Raw genomic sequence first — 18,805 nt, 5'->3', positions numbered from 1 at the left:
TCTCAACTTCTATCATCTTCTGTCATTGTCTGCATGGAAGAAGCCTTTTTCGACACCTGGCATCGAGATTCCCGGCAAGGTAGGTACATTTTACCCCAATCTGTGCATGTCTTGCGGAGCCGATCGTTGTATGTTTTGGCGGCTTTGGCCATTCTGGCGGTGGACTCACGGACTCTCATCATATCCTGGGGCCATCACGCAATTCATGGAGAGGACAATGCACCTTGATGATTGCGTTGTTGTTAGAGTCATAGGTGAGGGAAGGTAGGTATATAGTCTCATTTCCACTAGCTGTAGGTTATCTGTTTCCTCACTCTAGCTTTTGCTTCGTATATGTTTTTTTTTCTGTCCTTGTATCTTGAGCGCGACAATGGCACCATATCTTCAAGAGCAGACAGCTTCGGCGAGTCCCGAGACAACGGAGATCAAGTCATCACTCAAGACTCCAATCACAAATGCCCTCAACTACGAGCCCGGTCGAACGGTAGCAGAAACCCACGAAAACTACCCCTACGAACACCTCCTCCCAAGCTTTCCAGACGTAAAATGGGAACCCCTACAAGAAATCCCCTACCACGACAAAGGCATTCTCGGCTCCCCCACCTTCCACAACCTCCTCTCCTCCGCCACATCAATCCGCGACTACAATCCCAGAATCGGCACTGAAGTCTCCGGTATCGACTTGGCAAACCTGACAGATGCACAAAAAAACGACATCGCCCGCTTGATAGCTACAAGAGGCGTGGTGTTCTTTAGAAACCAAAAGAACTTTGACATTCAGAAACAGAGGGAGTTGGGAAAGTACTTTGGACAATTGCATAGGCATGCTACTACTTCTGTGCCCAAGCAGGAAGGGTTGGAGGATGTACATGTCGTTTTCGCAGAAGGGGCAAGGGGAGCGAGAAACGCCATCTTTTCGCCAAGTTTCTTGTGGCATAGTGATGTAGGTACCACTTCCTCTTCTCCAATATCAGAAAGCTCTTTGCAAGGATGAGGAAGGAATACTGACATGCGAAACAAGGTCACCTACGAGATCCAACCCCCTTCCTACACAAGTCTAAAACTGCTTTCTGGACCTCCTCAAGGTGGCGGTGGTAACACTCTCTGGTCCTCTCAATACGCCGCCTATGACGCCCTGTCTCCAGCCATGCAAACATACCTCTCCTCCCTCTCAGCCCTACACTCAGCGGACATGCAAGCCGCCGACTCCATCCGTGGAAATCGTCCCGTTCGCCGCAGCCCTGTCACCACCATCCACCCCTTAATACGCGTCAACCCTGTCACAGGCTGGAAATCTCTCTTCTTCAACCCAGGCTTCGTCACCAAAATCATCGGTGTGCCGAAATTGGAAAGTGACTTTTTGATCAACTACCTGAACGAAGTCATCGCTACCACAAACGAGATACACGTTTCGTTTGAGTGGGCCAAGGATGATGTAGCATTCTGGGACAACAGAATTTGTGTATGTGTTGTTACCACCCCCCTTTTGCTCCCTCCCCTCTTTTCTCTTCTTCTTATGTGCATTCACTGACTTTAAGATGTAAACAGAATCACTCGGCGACTTATGGCTTTGCCCCTCACAGAAGACATGCCGTCAGAGTGGCCACACAAGCCGAAAAGCCCTATTACTCTGCGGATGGAAAGTCGCAAGAGGAAGAGTTGGATGCAAAGTATGGGTTACCCGCTGGAAACAAGGATTGCAGTGGTGTAGGCAACTACAATGATTGAAAACTTGTAAAAGAATGAGACATACACGAATTCATAATGATAAAGAATGAATAAACTTTCAAAAACATTGACCTGGCTGGAGGAGATGGCTAGCACAAAGACTGCTCTACATCACTCGACTATCGATGTTAGGCAATATTCGACAAAATGGACAGGCCCATTTCACCATCACGAAGCAAAGAAGTTTGAACAGCATAATCGTCTTGATTCATCATTACAAGCTAATAGCATACATTCGTATAAGCATGACAGCTAATTTCATGCAAAGTCGTCATCAGAACCCGCTGAAAAGGAAAAACCTCCCAGATGAAATAGCAAGACTCCTTTTGCCCCCAATATCGATCAAACAGCAACATACACACACAAATCATTCGTATAATGTGACATTTCTTCATGGACAAACACCATCGAGCCAGTAGTCCATCATGGCTACCCTGAGCCAGCAACAGCAAAATCCCATTGCTGCGAGCAAGAGTTGTGGAAATCCTCAAAGCCTTACTCGTAGTCGTCATCGCTCTCAGCATCGCTCGCAACATCGCTGAGATCATCACTCTCGACTTCCTCGTTGTCGCTTTCAACCTTCTTCTTTCCCATGCCCTTTTTGGCAGCAGCGGCTCTCTTGGGCTTCGGAGCGACCTTTACAGCAGGTGACACGTCACTGTCAGCATCGCTGAGACCACTGCTCTCGGCCTCTTCGCTGTCACTGTCGACGACCTTCTTCCCCTTGCCTTTCTTGGCAGCGGCGGCTCTCTTGCCCTTTGGAGCGGCCTTGCCGGCTGGTGAGACTTCACCCTTCTTGGCACCATGACGTGAGACCAGGTGCTCGATAGGGCAGCCTTCTTCCCAGCGTTCGCTACCAGTGCTGGTAGCAGCTCGACATCTCGGGCACTCCTTGCCGTGCTTGATGAGAAGTTGATGGAGAGGGTATTTGAGGTCATCAGGGACGCGTGCTTCGCAGTGGGCGAAGGTGGTTTCGCGACCGACGGGGGGTTGACCTTTTTGAACTTCTTTCGGTACCCAGCCGAGGTATTGGCAGAGACGGAAGACGTGAGTGTCGACGGCGAATGACGGGCGTTGCAGACAGAAGAGCAGAACGCAAGATGCGGTTTTGGGGCCGATGCCAGGGAACTTGACCATACGGTCGAAAGCTTCTTCGTTGGAGAGCAGATGAAGATGATCGAGAGACAAGACACCAGACTCGGCACGTTCGATTTCAGTGTTCTTTTCCTTGACAGGTTCGTTCTCCGAGCCAGCGGGACCCTCAGACTTGGTCTCCATTTCTTTCTTCAGGGCAGCGCAGCGTGTTTGGTTCTCCTCATAGACCATATCCAGAATGGCTTTGATGTCTTTGCTCTTGTTGTTGGCTAAGCCTCCGCTTTTGATGGACTCGAAGACTTCGGGCTGAGATGCAAGGCGAACCTTGTTCCAGTCAACACTGCCTTTGCCCACACCTTCCTTGAGGGTGCCAAAGGTCTTAACGAGACCCTTAAAAGCATTTGAAGAGTTCTTGCCGGTAGTGGCAGCAGAGAGTCTGGTTCTGATCAAAGCGTCCAAGACCGAAGGAACCTCACCGCAGCCAGTAACTTCCAGCGATGGCAATGGGATTGTCTTTGGTGCTGTGACCTTGCCGTGCTTCTTGGCGAGGATGCGCTCGACTTCGTAGCACTCCTCCGTGGTAGGGTGAGCATAGTCAGGGTAAGGTGTTTCACCGGGAGTAAGTTTGTAAGCCTTGCCCTTGGTAGCCTTCTTCTTGGGCTTTACCTCGGTCTTGATGTCAGCAGAGTCGGCTTCCTGCTTGACCTCAGACTTCACTTCTGCATCCGGCGAGGCAACTTGCGCAGCTTTCTTTGCAAGTTGATCGACTTCTTCCGGATCAGCCTTCACCTGCTTAGCTTTTGAGACACGCTTAGCTTTCTTCTTGGGAGGAGAAGCCTCTTTGGCTTCATCGACATCGTCAGTCTCCGGGGTAGGCAAAGAGCCAAGATTGTGTGGAAGTTCATCACCAAAGACTGGTGATTCTTCCTTGGTGACAGCAGCAGCCTTACGCTTTCGCGTAGGCTTTGAAGCAGCAGGCTTTGCTGACGTATCGACATCAGCTTCGTCCTTGACTTCGGGTGATTTAGCAGCAGCCTGTTTGCGAGGCTGACGTTTAGCAGCAGGTGCAGCTGAAGGACTCGAGACTTTTTCGCCGGACTCGACTTGGATGTCAGCAGCAGCGCTGGCGCGTGTTCTTCTAGGTGCCATATTTAAGCAGGTTTTGCTTGTCTTCTGGAATTGAAGAAGCGCGAATGTGTTTGATCGCCAGTTGCGACAGAGGGTCGCAGTGGCAAGTAGAGCAGGTCGTAGAATGTTTGACAGACAAAGTTCCTTTTGGGCAGGAGTTTTGATCAGGCAATCGAGGCTTCTGGCTCCCAAAATTCGGAAACAAGACAAATTATGGTATGGATGTAACAAAGAAAGAAGTTGCATGGGACTCGAGGCTCTCGTGCCAATATCAATGACGATACATCTGTGGAGAGCGCGTGCACAGGCCAGACGTTCGAGTTCATGTGGAGATTATTGCGCCTATCTCCGCCCTAATATGTTTCCACCTGACAATTTTTGTCCTTCTCTTCTACCACCAGGTGAAATGCTTTACATCATGAGCATAGTCAAGAGCACCCAGAGATAGACCGGCTGAGGGAGTCGGTGTCTCAGGTGCAAGGTGGGTGCTGTAGAAGTTTGCACCACACACATAAGTGACGTGACTGCAGATCTGCCGATAGTACGTGTAGGCCACATTACCAACGACAAGCCGGGAGCTGTGATGAGTCAATATAGAACCTTTCTATCCATCAAAGTATAAGAGCCTCGAAAATTCGAACGAAGCCCGTGTATCTTGTTACTTGTACTTCTCCTGGCCAATTTCTCCAAAACACAATATGCTTTCAGTTCTCTTTGTCGGAGCCGGTGTGTTTGGTGCACATGAAGCCACAGAGCCAAACAGAGAATTGAGTGACCTTGGAGATGATATGGCCTAAGTTGTAATCTTGATCTATAACGCAGAACTATACAGAAGATTGTACCAGATATAAGACCCCCTTGCGCCAAACCATGGTATCTATGTGAAAAGAAAACAGAAAATGCATTATGAGAGATCAAAGTACAATCATACCAACCAGAGACACCAGAATAATGCCCGCCCAAGAAACCACAACTATCGACCCACCCGAAGAAGAGCTAGAAGATGCCTTCCCAGCAGTATGCGATTGCTGCATCGACACCTCCGCCGCACTCGTCGTACTCGGTGATTGTCTAGAAGTGAAAGGTATAGTAGTCGTAGCATTGACCACGAATCCCGACAAAGCTAGACTGAATGTTTCTCCCTCGATTACTTGAGCAGGTCCGCCGACCGAGATGGTTTGGCCTGCAATGGAAAAGGCATTGTTGCCTGCTGAGGCTGTGAAGGTGCGGCCGTCGACATTGAATTCAATGTTTATGGCTGTGTAACCAATGCCTCTTGTTGTTTGCACTATGGCAGAAGGTATTGAGCTGGCTGGTTCGCTCGATGATGCGGACGAGTCTGACAAAGATCCAGACGATTTAGGTGAAGCTGCAGAATAGGTCGACGTGGTTGGTGGAGGCTTGGACGATATAGTTTCCGGCAAAGCGGTATATGATGTTGCAGCTGGAGATGCAGGGGTAGTGGAATGCGAGGTTTGCCATGCCAGTGTTGGCGAGACGATCGTCGTAGCAGCGCGCAAGGCACGAGGCGGGTCAAAGACAAAGTTGGGGAGAGCGGCATCCCAAAGACTGCATGTTGACCAAGCAGGCACCAGATCGCGAACCTCGGTGGGCATAGCAAGCACCGGATTCAGGTCTGACCAGATTGTAGAGCATTGAGGTGGTGGTGTCCATGATATGGCTGTTCCGTTGCTCTGAGTCCAGGTCAAATCTGTACTGCAGCGATTTATACAGTTATACGCGCTGGCGGGCCAAGGGAAGTTCAGATCGGCATAATTGAGAGGCGTGCCTGGTCCAGCGGCGGAAAACCACCCTCCGCATTGCGTCGAGACAGCACTCGATGGAAGAGGTAAGATAAAATCAGTGAAGGCCGGCCCAATCCTTCTACCAAATCCTTCTTGAAAGGCATAGAGAGTCTTGAAAGACAAGTAAACGGAACCCGAACTAAGTGTGGTTCCAAATGCTTCAACAGCGGTAGGACCCGCTGTATTGGTAATAGTAGATCCGTTTGCAGCACATTTGTTGTTACCAGCAGTAGTGACTGGGAAATAGCCCAGCTCGACAGGACCTCCCATAATCAGACACGGCTAGAAAATAGTCAGCAATGCGGAATGAATGACCGAAGGCCCAAATATGTCTCACCTGTCCAAGATGGGCCGGGCTGCCACAGAGCGCCATGAGCGTTATGTCGTTCCATGACAGGCCGCTACTGTAGTAAAGATACTCGCACTCGTCCGAGGACGCCTTGCATGGCTGTGTAACAGAATATGTGGGCTGGCCTACGGGGACATAAGCCTCGTACTCCGAGGTCGAAGTATAGCTGGACGTGAGGGTCAAAGGCTCAAAGTCTACGCGTGGAGAACCATCACAAAGCTTGTATGTTGAGAGGCTGCCAGTAGGATACACGGTGGCCACTGTCTGTATCGTCTGTATGATGGTACTAGTGGTGGTCGTCGTTTGCCATGTTGTCCCGTTCAAGGCACTTTCAGCCCAGGTTATAGAACCTTGTCGCCAACTCGAGTATGCATTGTAGCAAGATAATGCCTCCGGATTGGACGCAGTAGGCGTAGAAGAATTCGCCGAGAGCTCTCTAGCACTCAGCATTTCTGAATCAGTTCCATGTTTATGATACCGATGATTTATTGAAGGCGTCACGGTCGGCGAGGAAGTCAACACGACCTTGGTAGATATTTCGATTATCGTAGAAGCCACTTGTTTGCCGCCTCCATCAACTGCCGAGCCTTCGTTATTCTCGGCTGCTCTCGTATTTTGACGCGAATAGACTTCGTATCTGTCGTACGGAATCGATTCCGAGTCTGCAAGAACCGAGGATGAGAAAAGGAGTGCGATGATCAGGATTGATATCGTCCATCGCACCTGCGAGAGTGGATGCATTTGATAAGAAAAGTATCGTGTCTATGCTGAGAGTCTCCTTGGACCACACTGCATGACGTCGTGGGTGAGGTATCAGACCAGGAGCGTGATGTGGCCAGCCAGGAATCCGAGGACAGTTTCTCACGAGCCCGTATCGTGTGTAGAGAATGGAAGACACAGATGTTTGTCAAGAAGGCGAATCATGGCAAGGTAGGCAATCGAAAGTGTAGGATTATTGAAAGCCTCGTTGACGGCGCACGTTGGCTAGCGCAAAAGTGGACCGAGAGTCCCCGGGCCGGACTCAGCTTGGCCTGTTCTGTGAGACATTGACGAACTCTTCATAGAGCCTCCTAATGACCCTCGACGACAAGGCGAGTCGACATAAGTAAATGCTCGAGTATCGACATGTCTATTCGTCTTTGCTCTGTCATGGCACTTAATCATCGTACTTCCCGTTTTCACCACCCGGCAGTGCTTTGTAGTCGGCACCAATACTGCATAGCACATCCGCCACTTACATGAAATATTCGACCATTGTACAAGTATAGGATGGTGTTGCAGTCTGCCTTCAAGAATTGATCGCGATTACTTACACGCACTCGACTTTTGTGCAAATGAAAGGTCTCCAATGTGTTTCCTCGGACAAGCACTGTCATGTCATTGTATTCTGACTCGCCATCGTTCGCACGCCTTATCGCACGCTGCTCATTTGCGTTGTCGGCGATGTTCAGAGATGACCTGGAAGAACGAGGTGATGTTCAACTCGATGGTGATCAAACCCGCCCGAACTGCTCCGTGATATGCTCATGTCAATGTTTCGGAAATCCAGCACAAGCAAATTGCTTTTCCGTCGCCGGAGCATTTTCTTCATACAGAAAAGTCACATATCAAAATTAATTATCTTTGCACAACAATTTCATCTCAATAATGATCATTTCATTTGTTTTGTTGGCAAAAGCAAGTCATGTTCGGATGTTATAGTCCACTACTCATTTGTTTGCGAGGCATTACCAAAAAAGAAGAAAAAATCTGTGCGACAGATGCATCTGCGCTCTCACCCGCCTGCAGTAATACCATTCATGATCCTGCATCCTAGCAAGTGAAAGCCACAATCGCGCTGTTGGACCCAAGATAGAGGGTAAAGGTGTAGAGACATAACACCATCGCGGCTGAAAAGGGGTGTAATAAGAAGAGGAAATCGCAAAAGACGAATAGTCAGACAGCGCCATGTTGCGCCTGAGATATGACTCCAGTGGTTAAATAGCACCATGAGGGCCAGTTGGACATTCGTGTGATCTAAGCTTGTGCTCTGTATGAGCCGCGGCCGCGACCACGGGGTACCTTGGGTACTTTGGCCCACACGGTCTTCTTGGAAGCGACATTCTCTGTGTTTGAGTTTGAAGCGACAGTGTTCTCGGTCAGCGGGGTCTTCGTGCCTTTCTCAGCTGCAACAGTGATGTTATGAGGCTTGCCAGGTACTGCTCCGGTAGCGGCAGGGACCGCGGTGTCGGGCGTCTCAGTGACAGCGTTGCTTGACTCGTATCGCTTGTTTTTGTTATTGGGCCTGTTGGAGTTCTTGCGACTCTGGGCGGCTGGGTTCTTGCACTCCAAGGTCACCTTCCTGGTGACAAACCAAGGCAGTGGAAGCTTGATGTTGACTGTGATATCGTGCTTTGTGCTGTCGGGGAAGAAGAGGATGCGCTTCGATTGAGAGTCGACGGGTTTGTGGAACCTCGAGTTTGCTCGCACAGGTGTGGAAGCAGTAGCGGGTGCTTCAGGATATGTGACGCCGCGAGGCAAGAAGACTCTAGGAGTGGAGCCGAAACTAAGTTCTCCATCGAAGATATCATCGACACCAGGCTTGGAGACAATCTTTGTGTAAGTCGACACGGGAGAGTTTGAGCGTGGCAGGGAAACAGTAGTTGCGCTCTCGGCGATGACAGAATCTGAGGATGTCCTAGACACAGATGCGACGGCAGGGGCGGGAGCTTGCGCCTTTGGAGGCGTCTTGGGAGGAGATGGAGGGGTCGTGGTCATGACTTGAGCCTTGCCGAACAGTCCATTAAACCTGGCCTGCCAGTCCGAAGTCTGGACGAGAGGTCTCGCACCAACAGTGTAAGGATGCACACTACGAGACATGGTGGTCGGGCTCAATTGCTCACGCTCTACGACAGCAGCGGGAGGCAGCTTGACCTTGGGCTTGGGCGTCGGCAAGTTGACGTGAGGGTGCTTGGAATCACCACCATAGACCGGGTGATCAGCCTCTTCTGGAGGTGGAGAGCCACCGTAGAGGGCTGAGGGGAAGAATCTCGACTGTTGTGGAGGCAAGCCGGGTGTCGAAGGCTGGACTGGTAGGGGTGAAAGCTGGGCGTTGCTAGCATACGCAGAGAGAGGAGGCAATTTTACGCCGGTGGTGGTATTGCCAGGGCTACCGTAAGCGGGTCTGGAGAAAGAAGAAGGCCCGGTGGGAAGGCGGACTATCCCTTCGCCACCCATGTGCAACTGTTCGCCGCTAGATGGTGGAGGGTGGTGCATCGACTGTTGGGCGATGGATGGGCGAGGAGCCTGTGCGGCCTGATTGTTCCTGTGAGGACCCAGGCGTGCAGCGCCAATTGCGCCAGCTCTGTGAGGGCCATGAATGGTACCTCGCGCAATCTCTTGAGTCTTTGCTACAGATCGAGTAGGAGTCTCGCCTTCGAGCCAACGGTTCTCACCAGGATGTGTCTGTTTGAAAGTCTCTGTCACGGTCCAGCCTGTTTGGGCATGATGAGACTGTCGTGGCATTGAGGGCTTGGCTCTCTCGTTCTCGAGGCGTGCCGCCGTCTGCGCATCTTCTCTGGCCGTCTGGGCATTGTTCGAGAAGTTGGTCCACGCGGAAGTGTCACGCAGAGTCTGCTGACGGGGGGCGGCCTTCTGTGGAGGAGCGATAGGAGCAGGATAGGCAAGGCGTGCAGGCTCGGGTAGAGGCGACGTGCCAGCAAGTGCGGCAGCACCAATGGGCTCAGGAAGACGCGGCTCGAGAGTGGACAAGGAGTTATATTGCTGGTCCATGGAGCCAGGCTGCGCAGATGCTTGTTGGCCGAATGCCTTGGGCGAGACGCGAGACGAGTAAGGGCGGCCGAAAGGTGCGGTGAATGGTGCGTTCTGGGATTGAGCACGCGAGTTGGGAGAAATGCTCGAATAACCCGCATCAAAGGTGCCGTTTCCTATGTGTCTGTTGTTGGTAGGTGGAGGACCCCAGAGGGCAGGAGCTGTATGCGAGGTCATGCTAGCATTGCCCCAGGGTGTAGCGGTGAAGGCGTCGCCGCCAGAGATTGACGACAAGCGCGCAGGTTGCGCGTTTTGGTCGCCTGGCGACGAGAATGACGAGTTCATGCCTTGTAAGGTTGATTGTTGATAAGAACTGCGCGTCGGGCCGTTGGGAGAAAGTTGTTGAAGGCCAGGCAGTTGAGGCGATGAGAGAGTTTTGTGCGCAGGGCGAGTGATGGGAGTCGAGTTTTGAGTGAAGGGAAGTGAAGGCTCGGCGACCTTTTCCTTTCGAGGTGAAAGCTGCTTGACCGGCGGCGACACGTGCGCTTCTGTGCTCGATGGCTCCTTCTCAAGTGAAGCAGGCTCGACGGCGGGGGGTTTCTCCGGCGAAGCACTCGTAGCAGATGCGGAAGGCGCGTCTGTTTGCTTTGGCGCCTCGGGCTGCTTCGATTCGACCTTCTCAGAGGGTTCTTGCGAGGGAGTCTTCTCGAGTGGCATACCCAATGCTTCCATCTTCTTTCTGATCCTTTCTCTTCTCTCGGCCTCCTCACGTGCTTCTTCCTCCTGTCTGCGTCGAATTGCTGCTTCACGCTTTTCTTGCATGAGCTTCTTCTGTTTCTCGCGCTCCTCAGTAATGGACAAGGCACTGGGCGCAGGGCCATCAGTCTGATGACTAGGTTGTTCAGAGGCTTCTGCTGAAGGCTGTGCTTCTACGTTTGCTTCAGGAGCAGCCTCGGGCGAAGGCTCAGATGGATCGAACACCTTGCTAGAGCTGGACATGCGTCTGTCGCGAAGCATATTGCCGCTGATGCTAGAGCCTCTTCTGCGACCCCATGGGCTCGCATCTGTCTGAGAACTCGTACGAGCTTGGAAAGCAGCCGAAGGTTCTGCACTACCAGATCCAGGGGTCGGCCTCTGTAAGACTGCTGGTTGTCTATGGTGTTGGTCTTGCTGACGTGATCCTCTACGGTGCTCGGGGGCAGGCTCGTAACGGCCTGACTGCGAGTTGAAAAGTTCTCTATTCGATCTCTCGCCATCCTTCCAAGATCGATCGAATGTATCCGTAGCCATCTCACGCGTAGGTGGCGGTTGAGCCATGGCATCGAAGCCGTGATTATCTCTGTGTGAGAACCTGGGAGGAGCCTGGGAAGCTGGAGGCGGATTGACGGTGATTGGGGAAGCCTTTTCTACAGGAGGGAGAGGCGCCCAAGGGGATTTGACGGGTGCGGTTGCCGAGTTCTTCAACATGGGCGACTTGCTGTCGGGAGTAGCCTTTCCATCAGCGCCGATTTGTTTTGCCTGCTGTGCAGCTCCAGGTCTCAGAATGGTGCGCGACTGTGGGGCCACATTCGTACGCTTCAGCGCAGTCATTACAGGCTTGACAGGAGCAGTAGAAGGAGCAGAGGAAGCGGATGTCGTAGTCGGAGGCAGTTCCTCTTGCAGCTTCTCCACAGGCTTCTCCTGTGGTTGAGGAATGGCAGCTTCTGTATGACTGATTGTGGTCTTGGTTCCGTCCATCCATTCAACAGTCTCGGGAGTCCATTCTTCCTCGTCCTCATCAATGTCGGCCCATTTCGCCTTTTGCTCGGTCGCTTCCTCTGATTCCAAACGTGTGGCCAGGTGGATTCCGTACTTTTGCTTGAGTTCCTCGTCGGTATAGTGCTTGGCTGGGACAGGCGGAGCGGCTGTTTGCTTGTTAGCATGCGAGCAGGCGCTGATGCGAGTAGTACTAACGCTGGTTCTTGTTCCACACAGTCCTACCATTCGGGGTGCTTGCGCCGTCACCTGGACGAGCATGAGGAACGTCGCGCAATCCACTGCTGCCGGTTTTTGCAATCAGACGAGGCTTCGCGTTCAGTTGCAGGGTGGCCAGTTGGGGAGATGCTTTCAGGGAGTCAGCATGAGATTATGGAGCAAGGGTCTGATCAGCGCACGCTTTTCGGCGATCTTGACAGGCGGAGGGGTGTTGCCTGGTGTGGTAGCCGTCTTTGCAAGGAAGGACTTTGTGATAGAAACGGGCTTGAATGACAGAGGCTTCTTGACGGTAGCTGAGCCAGAGCGGGCGACCTTTGAGCCATCGGGACGGCTGGAGTCTGTGTCTGAGCCATGTTGGTCGGGAGTCGCATTGTCGATTTCTCTGTTGACTGTACCGTTCGGTTGCGCATGTTCTTGTGAAGAGATCGAGTCTAGTGGGGAGGCATCTAGTTGGGGCGGCGGCGGCAGTTGTTGTGTGGTGGATTGTTGGAGTAAGCCTTGAGCGGCGTTCGAGGGCTCTTGGTGGGATGCATTAACGTCAGTGGACTTTGACTCGTCCACCGACTTGTCGTTGATCACCACATGATGGGGGCTCAGCTCGGCCATAACAGTCTCGGCTGTGTCGAAGGGTGCGGTGCAGAGATCGTGGGCAAGTTGCGCGCCCTCTTGTAGCAAGTTGGCGGGTAAAGGTGTCTCGTGTTCGCGGGCGTTACAAGTGTGTCGCTATGATGCTGGCGCTTGTCGGTGCTCACGCCGACTGTCAGCCCGATAGGAAGGTTGCAATGCGTGTCTCCTGGTTGCTGCTGACTTGTCGAACAAACAAGATTGGGTCAGAAGCCTGTGTCTGGGGCTATGCCTTGCCAGAACTGACCGAATCACATTTGGACAAGACAATACATCAACGACGGGTTGCCGGTTTCACTGTCAAAGAGGCCCGTGCACGAAGCCGGTATTGCTAGGTGTATTGGATGCATGCAACGTCGGACACGCTACCATTTCACGAAGACACAGAGATTGGGTCCAGTTACTACGCTCTCGGATTTATGCTGTATAATTACAAGGACTGAGGATTCGACTTTTGACTCCCACGCCGTCCTGCATGCTACCCTTTTCCGCTCGCTTGCCCCGTTTAGTGGGCGTTGTTCTTGTGGTGACCTGTTGCGCCGCCGATTAGCTAGAGCCATATGGCAGTCCAGTCCAGGAGGAGACGTACGCAAGTGGAAGTAGTAGTTCTGGGCGTAACCGAGGAGGATCATGGCGCCAACAACGTGAACCAGAGCTGTAGTCGACAGGGTTAGCTGCTGTCCAGAGCATAGACATCAAAGTGGGGAGAGTCGTACGCATGGCCGAAGGGTTCTTGCCGTTGAAGTAGCGGTGCTGGTATCTCTGGAGGAGGCCGGAGGGCTTGTGCTCGGGAGCGGGACCGCGAGGGAGTCTCTCGTAGAACGAGACGACACGCTGCATGCGGGCGGCGTCGGCGGAGGCACCAATGCCCTGTTGGTCGAGTGTGTCAGCCTGATTCTCATGGCTCTTTCTCCAGCATGATGGGATGATTTGGGTTGCGCGGGCGGCCGAAGTCGGGTTGTAGATGCGGCGTGGTATAGAATTTGCGGATGGCGGAGGTCAACGTACCGAAGGCGAGGCAATCTGGAAGCAGTCAGTATGAGATGCAGTCAGCAGCAGTGTCGTAAGCAGACGCACCTTGGGAGGGATGAGCGTAGAGACCATGGTTGCGACAAGTTTGACTTCTAGTGCTGTGCTATGGGCTTTGACATGGCGTTGCGAAGGCCTCCCCATCGCCGCCAAGACTCGCGGCTGCACTCCGGCAACGCCCTCGAGGTTGCTGACCTACTATGAGAGCATCGCGTATACAGCGACAAGACGCCATTGCCATTCATCCATCTCCGCACAATGTCGCCCCTCAACAGGACAGCAGCCTCGAGGCTGTTCGCCATCACATCCAGACCCGCCTTCGCGCCCCGCACTGTCCGCCTCGCCAGTAACCAGACCTTCAAAGCTCCCAACTCCGCCGAGATCGACAAGATTCAATCCCGCGATGAGCCTCCTGCGCCCGTCCACTTGACCAAGGGAGAGACCAAGGGAAGCGAGCCCGCTGTCCAAAGTACCCCTAGCCACGCACCCAACTACGGTGCTGCCGTCGACTACAGAACCTCGTGAGCATCGCGCTATACAACTGCCCATGAGCCATCGTAGGCTTATCATGACACGATAGATCCTTCTCTCCCGTCCCCAAGCGCGTCATGGATGGCAGCGAGCCCACCGAGACTGTCGCTGCTGCCGTCCTCTCTGGCGCTCCTAGCGATCTTCAGGCCCGCACCGTCCGGTTCGTCCACGCTCGTCAATCGCTACTTGTCTGAGCTTGTCATACTCACACCCTGTGTTCTAGCATCTTCCGTCCCACTAAGACTGCGACTCAATCCGGAGACTGGAATGCTCACCATTGGCGCATGGATTGGGATGTTCTCAGCAAGGGCCACCGCTGGGAGAACCCTCTGATGGGCTGGCAATCATCTGCCGACTACATGCAGGGCACTCATCTCAGCTTCAAGTCAAAGGACGATGCCATCAACTTTGCCAACAAGCAAGGTTACGAATACTTTGTCCAGGAACCCAACGAGCGCAAAATCACCCCCAAGGCTTACGCCAACAACTTCATGCACAGCCCAAAGAAGCTGAAGCATATCCGTACCAAGTAGAGCACACGGCGGACACCTCTGTACATTTTCTTCCTTTTCCAATACCATGACATCGATCTAGATTTATTTCTCATCCTAACCTCGAAACGCTTTATCCTTAATCACTATTCATGACAGTTTTACATGCTCCAGCTTCCGGAACGCAAACCACCGCTGAGCAATCCGTCTAATATTCACGGTCCTGCCCACCCAGCCTCGTTCACCAGCACCGAAAGTCTTTGTGGTGATGTTCAACATTGACACGTCTTGGTCCCAAGGGTTCAGAGCCGGATGGTTTCCATCGAGCATGTCTTCATCCTCTCGAGCACCAGTCTCGTACTCGTCTTCAGGATGGCTGCATTCGACCATGATGAGATGTCGACCTAGACAATGCGCGGTATCCACGATGGAAGCAAAAGTTCGGTTGAAGCCCTGAGCAGAATAGGATAGGGTATGTTGATGGACTCGGACCGGATTCATGACCATCAGAAGCGACTGAGCACGTGGTCCCATGTCTGTTGACATTGTTTCACCGTCCTCCTGCCGAAAGGAATAAGTCAAAGTCGAAAGGTAGGCTCGGAGGTTGGTGAGATCTGAGCAAAAAGTGATTTGAACATTGCGTGAAGTGTGTAGATTGGTTAGTGTTGGGGCAAGCAAGTCCAGTGCTGTATTGTTGTCGATTTGACTTTCTTGTCGGATTTCAAAAAGAAGGTTTTGCAAGAAACCATCGCGGGGTGAGCAGACGATTAGATGTTTGTTGGACGCAGGGTGGCGCATGCAAAATTGAAGAACATGGTGGGCTTGACACGGCTCGAGTATGATCGGTCTCGAGGTCTGCAATGTATTGGATGGCATGTGAGATTGGTCATGCGACTGAGCTTCGTTCCAAAGACATCAGAGTGTCGGCGCAACAGTAGTATCGGATTGCAAAGACAGGTTGACACTTCAGTTCGAATGAACAAAGGGTGGGACAGGGTCGGAGGAGGATCAAGACGGGAGCGGCAAGGTGGGCGGTGACGTGCGTGGATGCGGAAGTTGCACCCCCGCCAAACATTCAAGCTGGACCATGGTGACTGCACAATTGCGCCTCGACAAAGCACAGCAAACATGGAGTCGATTTCGCGTATCTCGGGCATGCTGGAGACAGGTATCGGTGCCGACGTATACTGCGATCAAGACTGCAGGCTGACTGACGCTAGCACGCGACCTCACACTCGAGGCGGCTCGAGATGCAGGAGCCGGACGGAGGTCGATCAAGCAGATGCCTCCAGCACAAATAAAGAAGTTGCTGGACAGCAGGAACGAACGAGAGGTGCTCGAGGGCTTGCGTCGCGTCATCGAGGTCAGCACTGGCTGGAAAGAAGCACGAAGGCTCGACTAACCTCGTCCAATGAACAGATGCAATACACGGCTCCCCTGTCGCAAACACTTCCCTTCTTCCCCTCGGTCCTCAAGACTCTGTCCCATCCGACTTCGTCGACACGCCCGCTCGTCTACTCGTACCTTCTTCACCATGCCGAGGCCGACCCGGATACCGCTTTGTTGTCAATCAACACCATTCAAAAGTCGCTGTCCGACACGAGTCCCAGAGTCCGCGCCATGGCTCTAAAGACCATGGCTGGTGTTCGTATCCCGCTCATCAGCCAGATTGTCTCGCTCGCCATCAAGAAGGGGACAGCCGACATGAGTCCCATTGTTCGCAAGGCCGCCGCTTTCGCATGCGTCAAGTGTGTCAAGCTGGATCCCTCGACTCTTCCTCAGCTCACCGACTACCTCGATACCCTCCTCGGCGACAAACAGTACTTTGTGGCTGGTGCCGCAGTTGCTGCTTTCACTCAGATCTGTCCGGAGCGTCTGGACTTGATACACCCCCACTACCGAAGCCTGGTCAAGAAGCTGGTCGACATGGACGAATGGGGGCAGGTCTCTACCTTGCACTTGATGACTGTATATGCAAGAAGCTGCTTCCCAAGAAGGACCCGTCGTGTCCGCAAAGCAAACACCCAAGCCGAAAAGCAAAAGGGCTTCTACGACGATGACGATGCTGACGAACAAGAGATCGAGTACGAGGACCTGGAAGTGCTGGACCCCGATCTCGATCTGCTTCTCACCGCTGCCTTACCACTCTTACAATCTCGTACCTCGGCCGTCGTCGTTGCAGTGACAAGAGCCTATCTTTATCTTGCTCCCAATCACTACTTGCACCACGCAATTGGACCCCTGACGGCGCTTCTTCGCGGCCCTCCCGACATCAACCAGATTGGCCTCCACAATATCGTTCAGATCTGTCTTCTCTACCCGCAGCACTTTGTACCTCACTTCAGACACTTCCTCCTCCGATCTGGCGAAGGCGAGCAGACGTGGCGCCTCAAGCTCGAAGTTCTAACTCTTGTTTTCCCTCACTGCGCCACTGATGTGCAAGGTCTCATCCTCACCGAACTGGAGCACTTCTCTCAAGGACACGACCCTGCTCTCGTTCGTGAGTCGGTACGAGCCATCGGTCGTTGTGCCCACAACTCGGACGCCACTACTGGCTCGCGCTGTTTGCGCCTACTACTCCGTCAGGTCCACAGCCCTGATCAACATCTCGTGGCCGAGGCTTTAGAAGTTATCCGTCACATGATTCAGCGCGATCCGCTCTCGCATACTAAAACTGTTATTCGTTTAGCCAAGAACCTTGACACATTGACCAGCCCGGCTGCACGAGCAAGTATCGTGTGGTTAGTTGGCGAGTTTGCCGGTTATTCTCCCGATCAGAGCATCGCACCGGACGTCTTGCGCATTCTTGTACGTGGATATCCTGACGAGCACGATCTTGTCAGACAGCAGATTGTGCTCCTGGCGGCGAAGGTATACCTGCATTGGTTGAACGCCGAAAATGCAAACAAGAAGAAGGATGGCCCGCCTGCCCTGGAACGTCAATCCAGCTCAACCATTCTCGCCCCTGATGAGGAAGAAGACGGCGCAGGCTTCAGAGACGAATCGTACAACGACGAGAAGACATCAAATCTCGACTCAAAAGAAGACAAGTCACATCCGATATCGCTGTTGTATCACCACACCCTCCTTCTCGCTCGATACACGCCATCCTACGACCTCCGCGATCGCGCTCGCATGTTCCGTGCTCTACTCGCCGTACCTTCAAGCACCGAACTAGCATCTCTCCTCCTCCTTGCACCAAAACCCGTCCCTCAAGCCCCCAGCCCCAGCGAAAGTCGCAAGAACTACGTCCTCGGCAGTGCAAGTCTAGTCATCGGAGAAGAAAGTGGTGTCAATGGGCTCAATGGCTACACATCTCTCCCTGACTGGGTTAAAGAAGGAGAAGAACCAGATGCCAAGCTCAGAAACGATGAGGTAGAAGCTAGAACTGAATACAGATCTGGTGGGTCGAGTGTACCTGCAGGGAGAATGTTGGATGATGCCCTCAAAGGCTCTGCGCCTGTTGTTTACAAGTCAAAGTCAAAGTCAGGGGCTCCGGCAAAGGAAAAGACATTGGATGATTGGTTGGATGAGGAGGAGGATGATTCTGAGGAAGACACTGAAGACTCCGAGGAAGACTCCGAGGAAGAAACGGATGAAGAAGAGGAAGAAACAGATGAGGAGGACGACGATGACGACGAGCAGAGTTCATCAGAAGAAGAGGAAAGTGATAGTGATGATGGAAACGAGCAAAGAAGGCTTGTTGGATAAGACGCGAGCGAAGCATAAAGAAAAGATACCCCACTCGTAAATATATGCATGAAATATTTGGCCATTGGCCTTTTTTGCCACATCACTACAGTCGCGTCTTTATAGGGGGAAAAAAGCCCTCTTGATTGCATGAAGGCGAGCTCTTATTTGAATTTGCTCTTTGATTAAAATGGTGTTTTTTGATTGGTTTATGAAGTGGGCTTTTACATATTTTTGTACAATGACAGTTTCTTGGTCTTTTTTCCTTTGAAAACATCATCTAGCGTGCGAGATGGTGACGTTTTTTCTTTTCTGTTTCCACTCCTCTCCTTCATGACAATGGGGGGATATATGGTATCTGGCAATGGTGAATAAAGTTCTCCACGATATGAGAATCATTGTTTTTGTAAAAGTCCAAGTTCACTGCCCGATCTTTTACTCGTTTCTTTTGTTCTGATTTCGAAATCAAAAGTTTTTCTCAAAAAAGGTGTGTTTTTCTAGGATGAAGTAACATATCACGAGATGATAGAAGACTAATATTGATCTTCATTATTCGAGAAGTGAAACAAGTCGTAGATGTTTTTGTCTTCTGGACGATATCCCTTTCGCTC

The 18,805-nt window shown here is 52.2% G+C and overlaps 8 protein-coding genes across 8 annotated transcripts; 3 read left to right on the top strand and 5 right to left on the bottom strand.

The window, feature by feature from the left end:
* Position 1: 1 nt before the first annotated feature.
* On the top strand, positions 2 to 1,728 carry AUEXF2481DRAFT_93613 (uncharacterized protein; the record flags this gene model as incomplete). Its single annotated transcript, XM_013493641.1, has 3 exons — positions 2 to 943; positions 1,022 to 1,462; positions 1,549 to 1,728. Exons 1-3 carry the CDS (start codon positions 371 to 373, stop codon positions 1,726 to 1,728), a joined length of 1,194 nt encoding a protein of 397 aa, XP_013349095.1. The 5' UTR covers positions 2 to 370.
* Positions 1,729 to 1,920: 192 nt separating this feature from the next.
* AUEXF2481DRAFT_34811 (uncharacterized protein) lies at positions 1,921 to 4,167 on the bottom strand. Its single transcript, XM_013493640.1, has one exon. It carries the CDS (start codon positions 3,970 to 3,972, stop codon positions 2,224 to 2,226), a length of 1,749 nt encoding a protein of 582 aa, XP_013349094.1. The 5' UTR covers positions 3,973 to 4,167; the 3' UTR covers positions 1,921 to 2,223.
* Positions 4,168 to 4,947: 780 nt separating this feature from the next.
* On the bottom strand, positions 4,948 to 6,555 carry AUEXF2481DRAFT_506 (uncharacterized protein; the record flags this gene model as incomplete). The annotated part of the gene is made up of 3 exons (XM_013493554.1): positions 4,948 to 5,022; positions 5,103 to 6,038; positions 6,094 to 6,555. The coding sequence occupies 3 exons, from the start codon at positions 6,553 to 6,555 to the stop codon at positions 4,948 to 4,950; spliced, it is 1,473 nt and encodes a 490-aa protein (XP_013349008.1).
* Positions 6,556 to 8,121: 1,566 nt separating this feature from the next.
* AUEXF2481DRAFT_505 (uncharacterized protein) lies at positions 8,122 to 12,435 on the bottom strand (the record flags this gene model as incomplete). The annotated part of the gene is made up of 3 exons (XM_013493552.1): positions 8,122 to 11,759; positions 11,809 to 11,958; positions 12,009 to 12,435. 3 exons carry the CDS (start codon positions 12,433 to 12,435, stop codon positions 8,122 to 8,124), a joined length of 4,215 nt encoding a protein of 1,404 aa, XP_013349006.1.
* A 523-nt stretch (positions 12,436 to 12,958) lies between these two features.
* AUEXF2481DRAFT_504 (uncharacterized protein) lies at positions 12,959 to 13,557 on the bottom strand (the record flags this gene model as incomplete). The annotated part of the gene is made up of 5 exons (XM_013493550.1): positions 12,959 to 12,984; positions 13,043 to 13,108; positions 13,170 to 13,323; positions 13,462 to 13,476; positions 13,531 to 13,557. 5 exons carry the CDS (start codon positions 13,555 to 13,557, stop codon positions 12,959 to 12,961), a joined length of 288 nt encoding a protein of 95 aa, XP_013349004.1.
* A 125-nt stretch (positions 13,558 to 13,682) lies between these two features.
* Positions 13,683 to 14,600, top strand: AUEXF2481DRAFT_144414 (uncharacterized protein). Its single transcript, XM_013493639.1, has 3 exons — positions 13,683 to 14,003; positions 14,063 to 14,173; positions 14,237 to 14,600. The coding sequence occupies exons 1-3, from the start codon at positions 13,741 to 13,743 to the stop codon at positions 14,544 to 14,546; spliced, it is 684 nt and encodes a 227-aa protein (XP_013349093.1). The 5' UTR covers positions 13,683 to 13,740; the 3' UTR covers positions 14,547 to 14,600.
* AUEXF2481DRAFT_144474 (uncharacterized protein) lies at positions 14,321 to 15,711 on the bottom strand. The gene is made up of 2 exons (XM_013493637.1): positions 14,434 to 15,711; positions 14,321 to 14,368 (listed from the first exon to the last, which is right to left on the bottom strand). The coding sequence occupies exon 1, from the start codon at positions 15,378 to 15,380 to the stop codon at positions 14,655 to 14,657; it is 726 nt and encodes a 241-aa protein (XP_013349091.1). The 5' UTR covers positions 15,381 to 15,711; the 3' UTR covers positions 14,321 to 14,368; positions 14,434 to 14,654.
* AUEXF2481DRAFT_34804 (uncharacterized protein) lies at positions 15,587 to 18,309 on the top strand. Its single transcript, XM_013493635.1, has 3 exons — positions 15,587 to 15,672; positions 15,725 to 15,867; positions 15,924 to 18,309. Exons 1-3 carry the CDS (start codon positions 15,633 to 15,635, stop codon positions 18,213 to 18,215), a joined length of 2,475 nt encoding a protein of 824 aa, XP_013349089.1. The 5' UTR covers positions 15,587 to 15,632; the 3' UTR covers positions 18,216 to 18,309.
* Positions 18,310 to 18,805: the final 496 nt, after the last annotated feature.

Source organism: Aureobasidium subglaciale, assembly GCF_000721755.1.
Source record: "Aureobasidium subglaciale EXF-2481 unplaced genomic scaffold scaffold_0, whole genome shotgun sequence".
Lineage (NCBI taxonomy): Eukaryota > Fungi > Ascomycota > Dothideomycetes > Dothideales > Saccotheciaceae > Aureobasidium > Aureobasidium subglaciale.
Note: the sequence above shows the minus strand (reverse complement) of the source record. Positions and strands in the feature narration are given on the sequence as shown.

Coding starts and splice junctions, on each gene's coding strand:
- AUEXF2481DRAFT_34811 (XM_013493640.1), bottom strand. CDS start 3,972: ATGGCACCTAGAAGAACACGCGCCAGCGCTGCTGCTGACATCCAAGTC.
- AUEXF2481DRAFT_144414 (XM_013493639.1), top strand. CDS start 13,741: ATGTCGCCCCTCAACAGGACAGCAGCCTCGAGGCTGTTCGCCATCACA. Junction 14,004..14,062: donor GCCGTCGACTACAGAACCTC/GTGAGCATCGCG, acceptor ATGACACGATAG/ATCCTTCTCTCCCGTCCCCA. Junction 14,174..14,236: donor CTTCAGGCCCGCACCGTCCG/GTTCGTCCACGC, acceptor CCTGTGTTCTAG/CATCTTCCGTCCCACTAAGA.
- AUEXF2481DRAFT_144474 (XM_013493637.1), bottom strand. CDS start 15,380: ATGCCATCCAATACATTGCAGACCTCGAGACCGATCATACTCGAGCCG.
- AUEXF2481DRAFT_34804 (XM_013493635.1), top strand. CDS start 15,633: ATGGAGTCGATTTCGCGTATCTCGGGCATGCTGGAGACAG. Junction 15,673..15,724: donor CTCGGGCATGCTGGAGACAG/GTATCGGTGCCG, acceptor GACTGACGCTAG/CACGCGACCTCACACTCGAG. Junction 15,868..15,923: donor GCTTGCGTCGCGTCATCGAG/GTCAGCACTGGC, acceptor TCCAATGAACAG/ATGCAATACACGGCTCCCCT.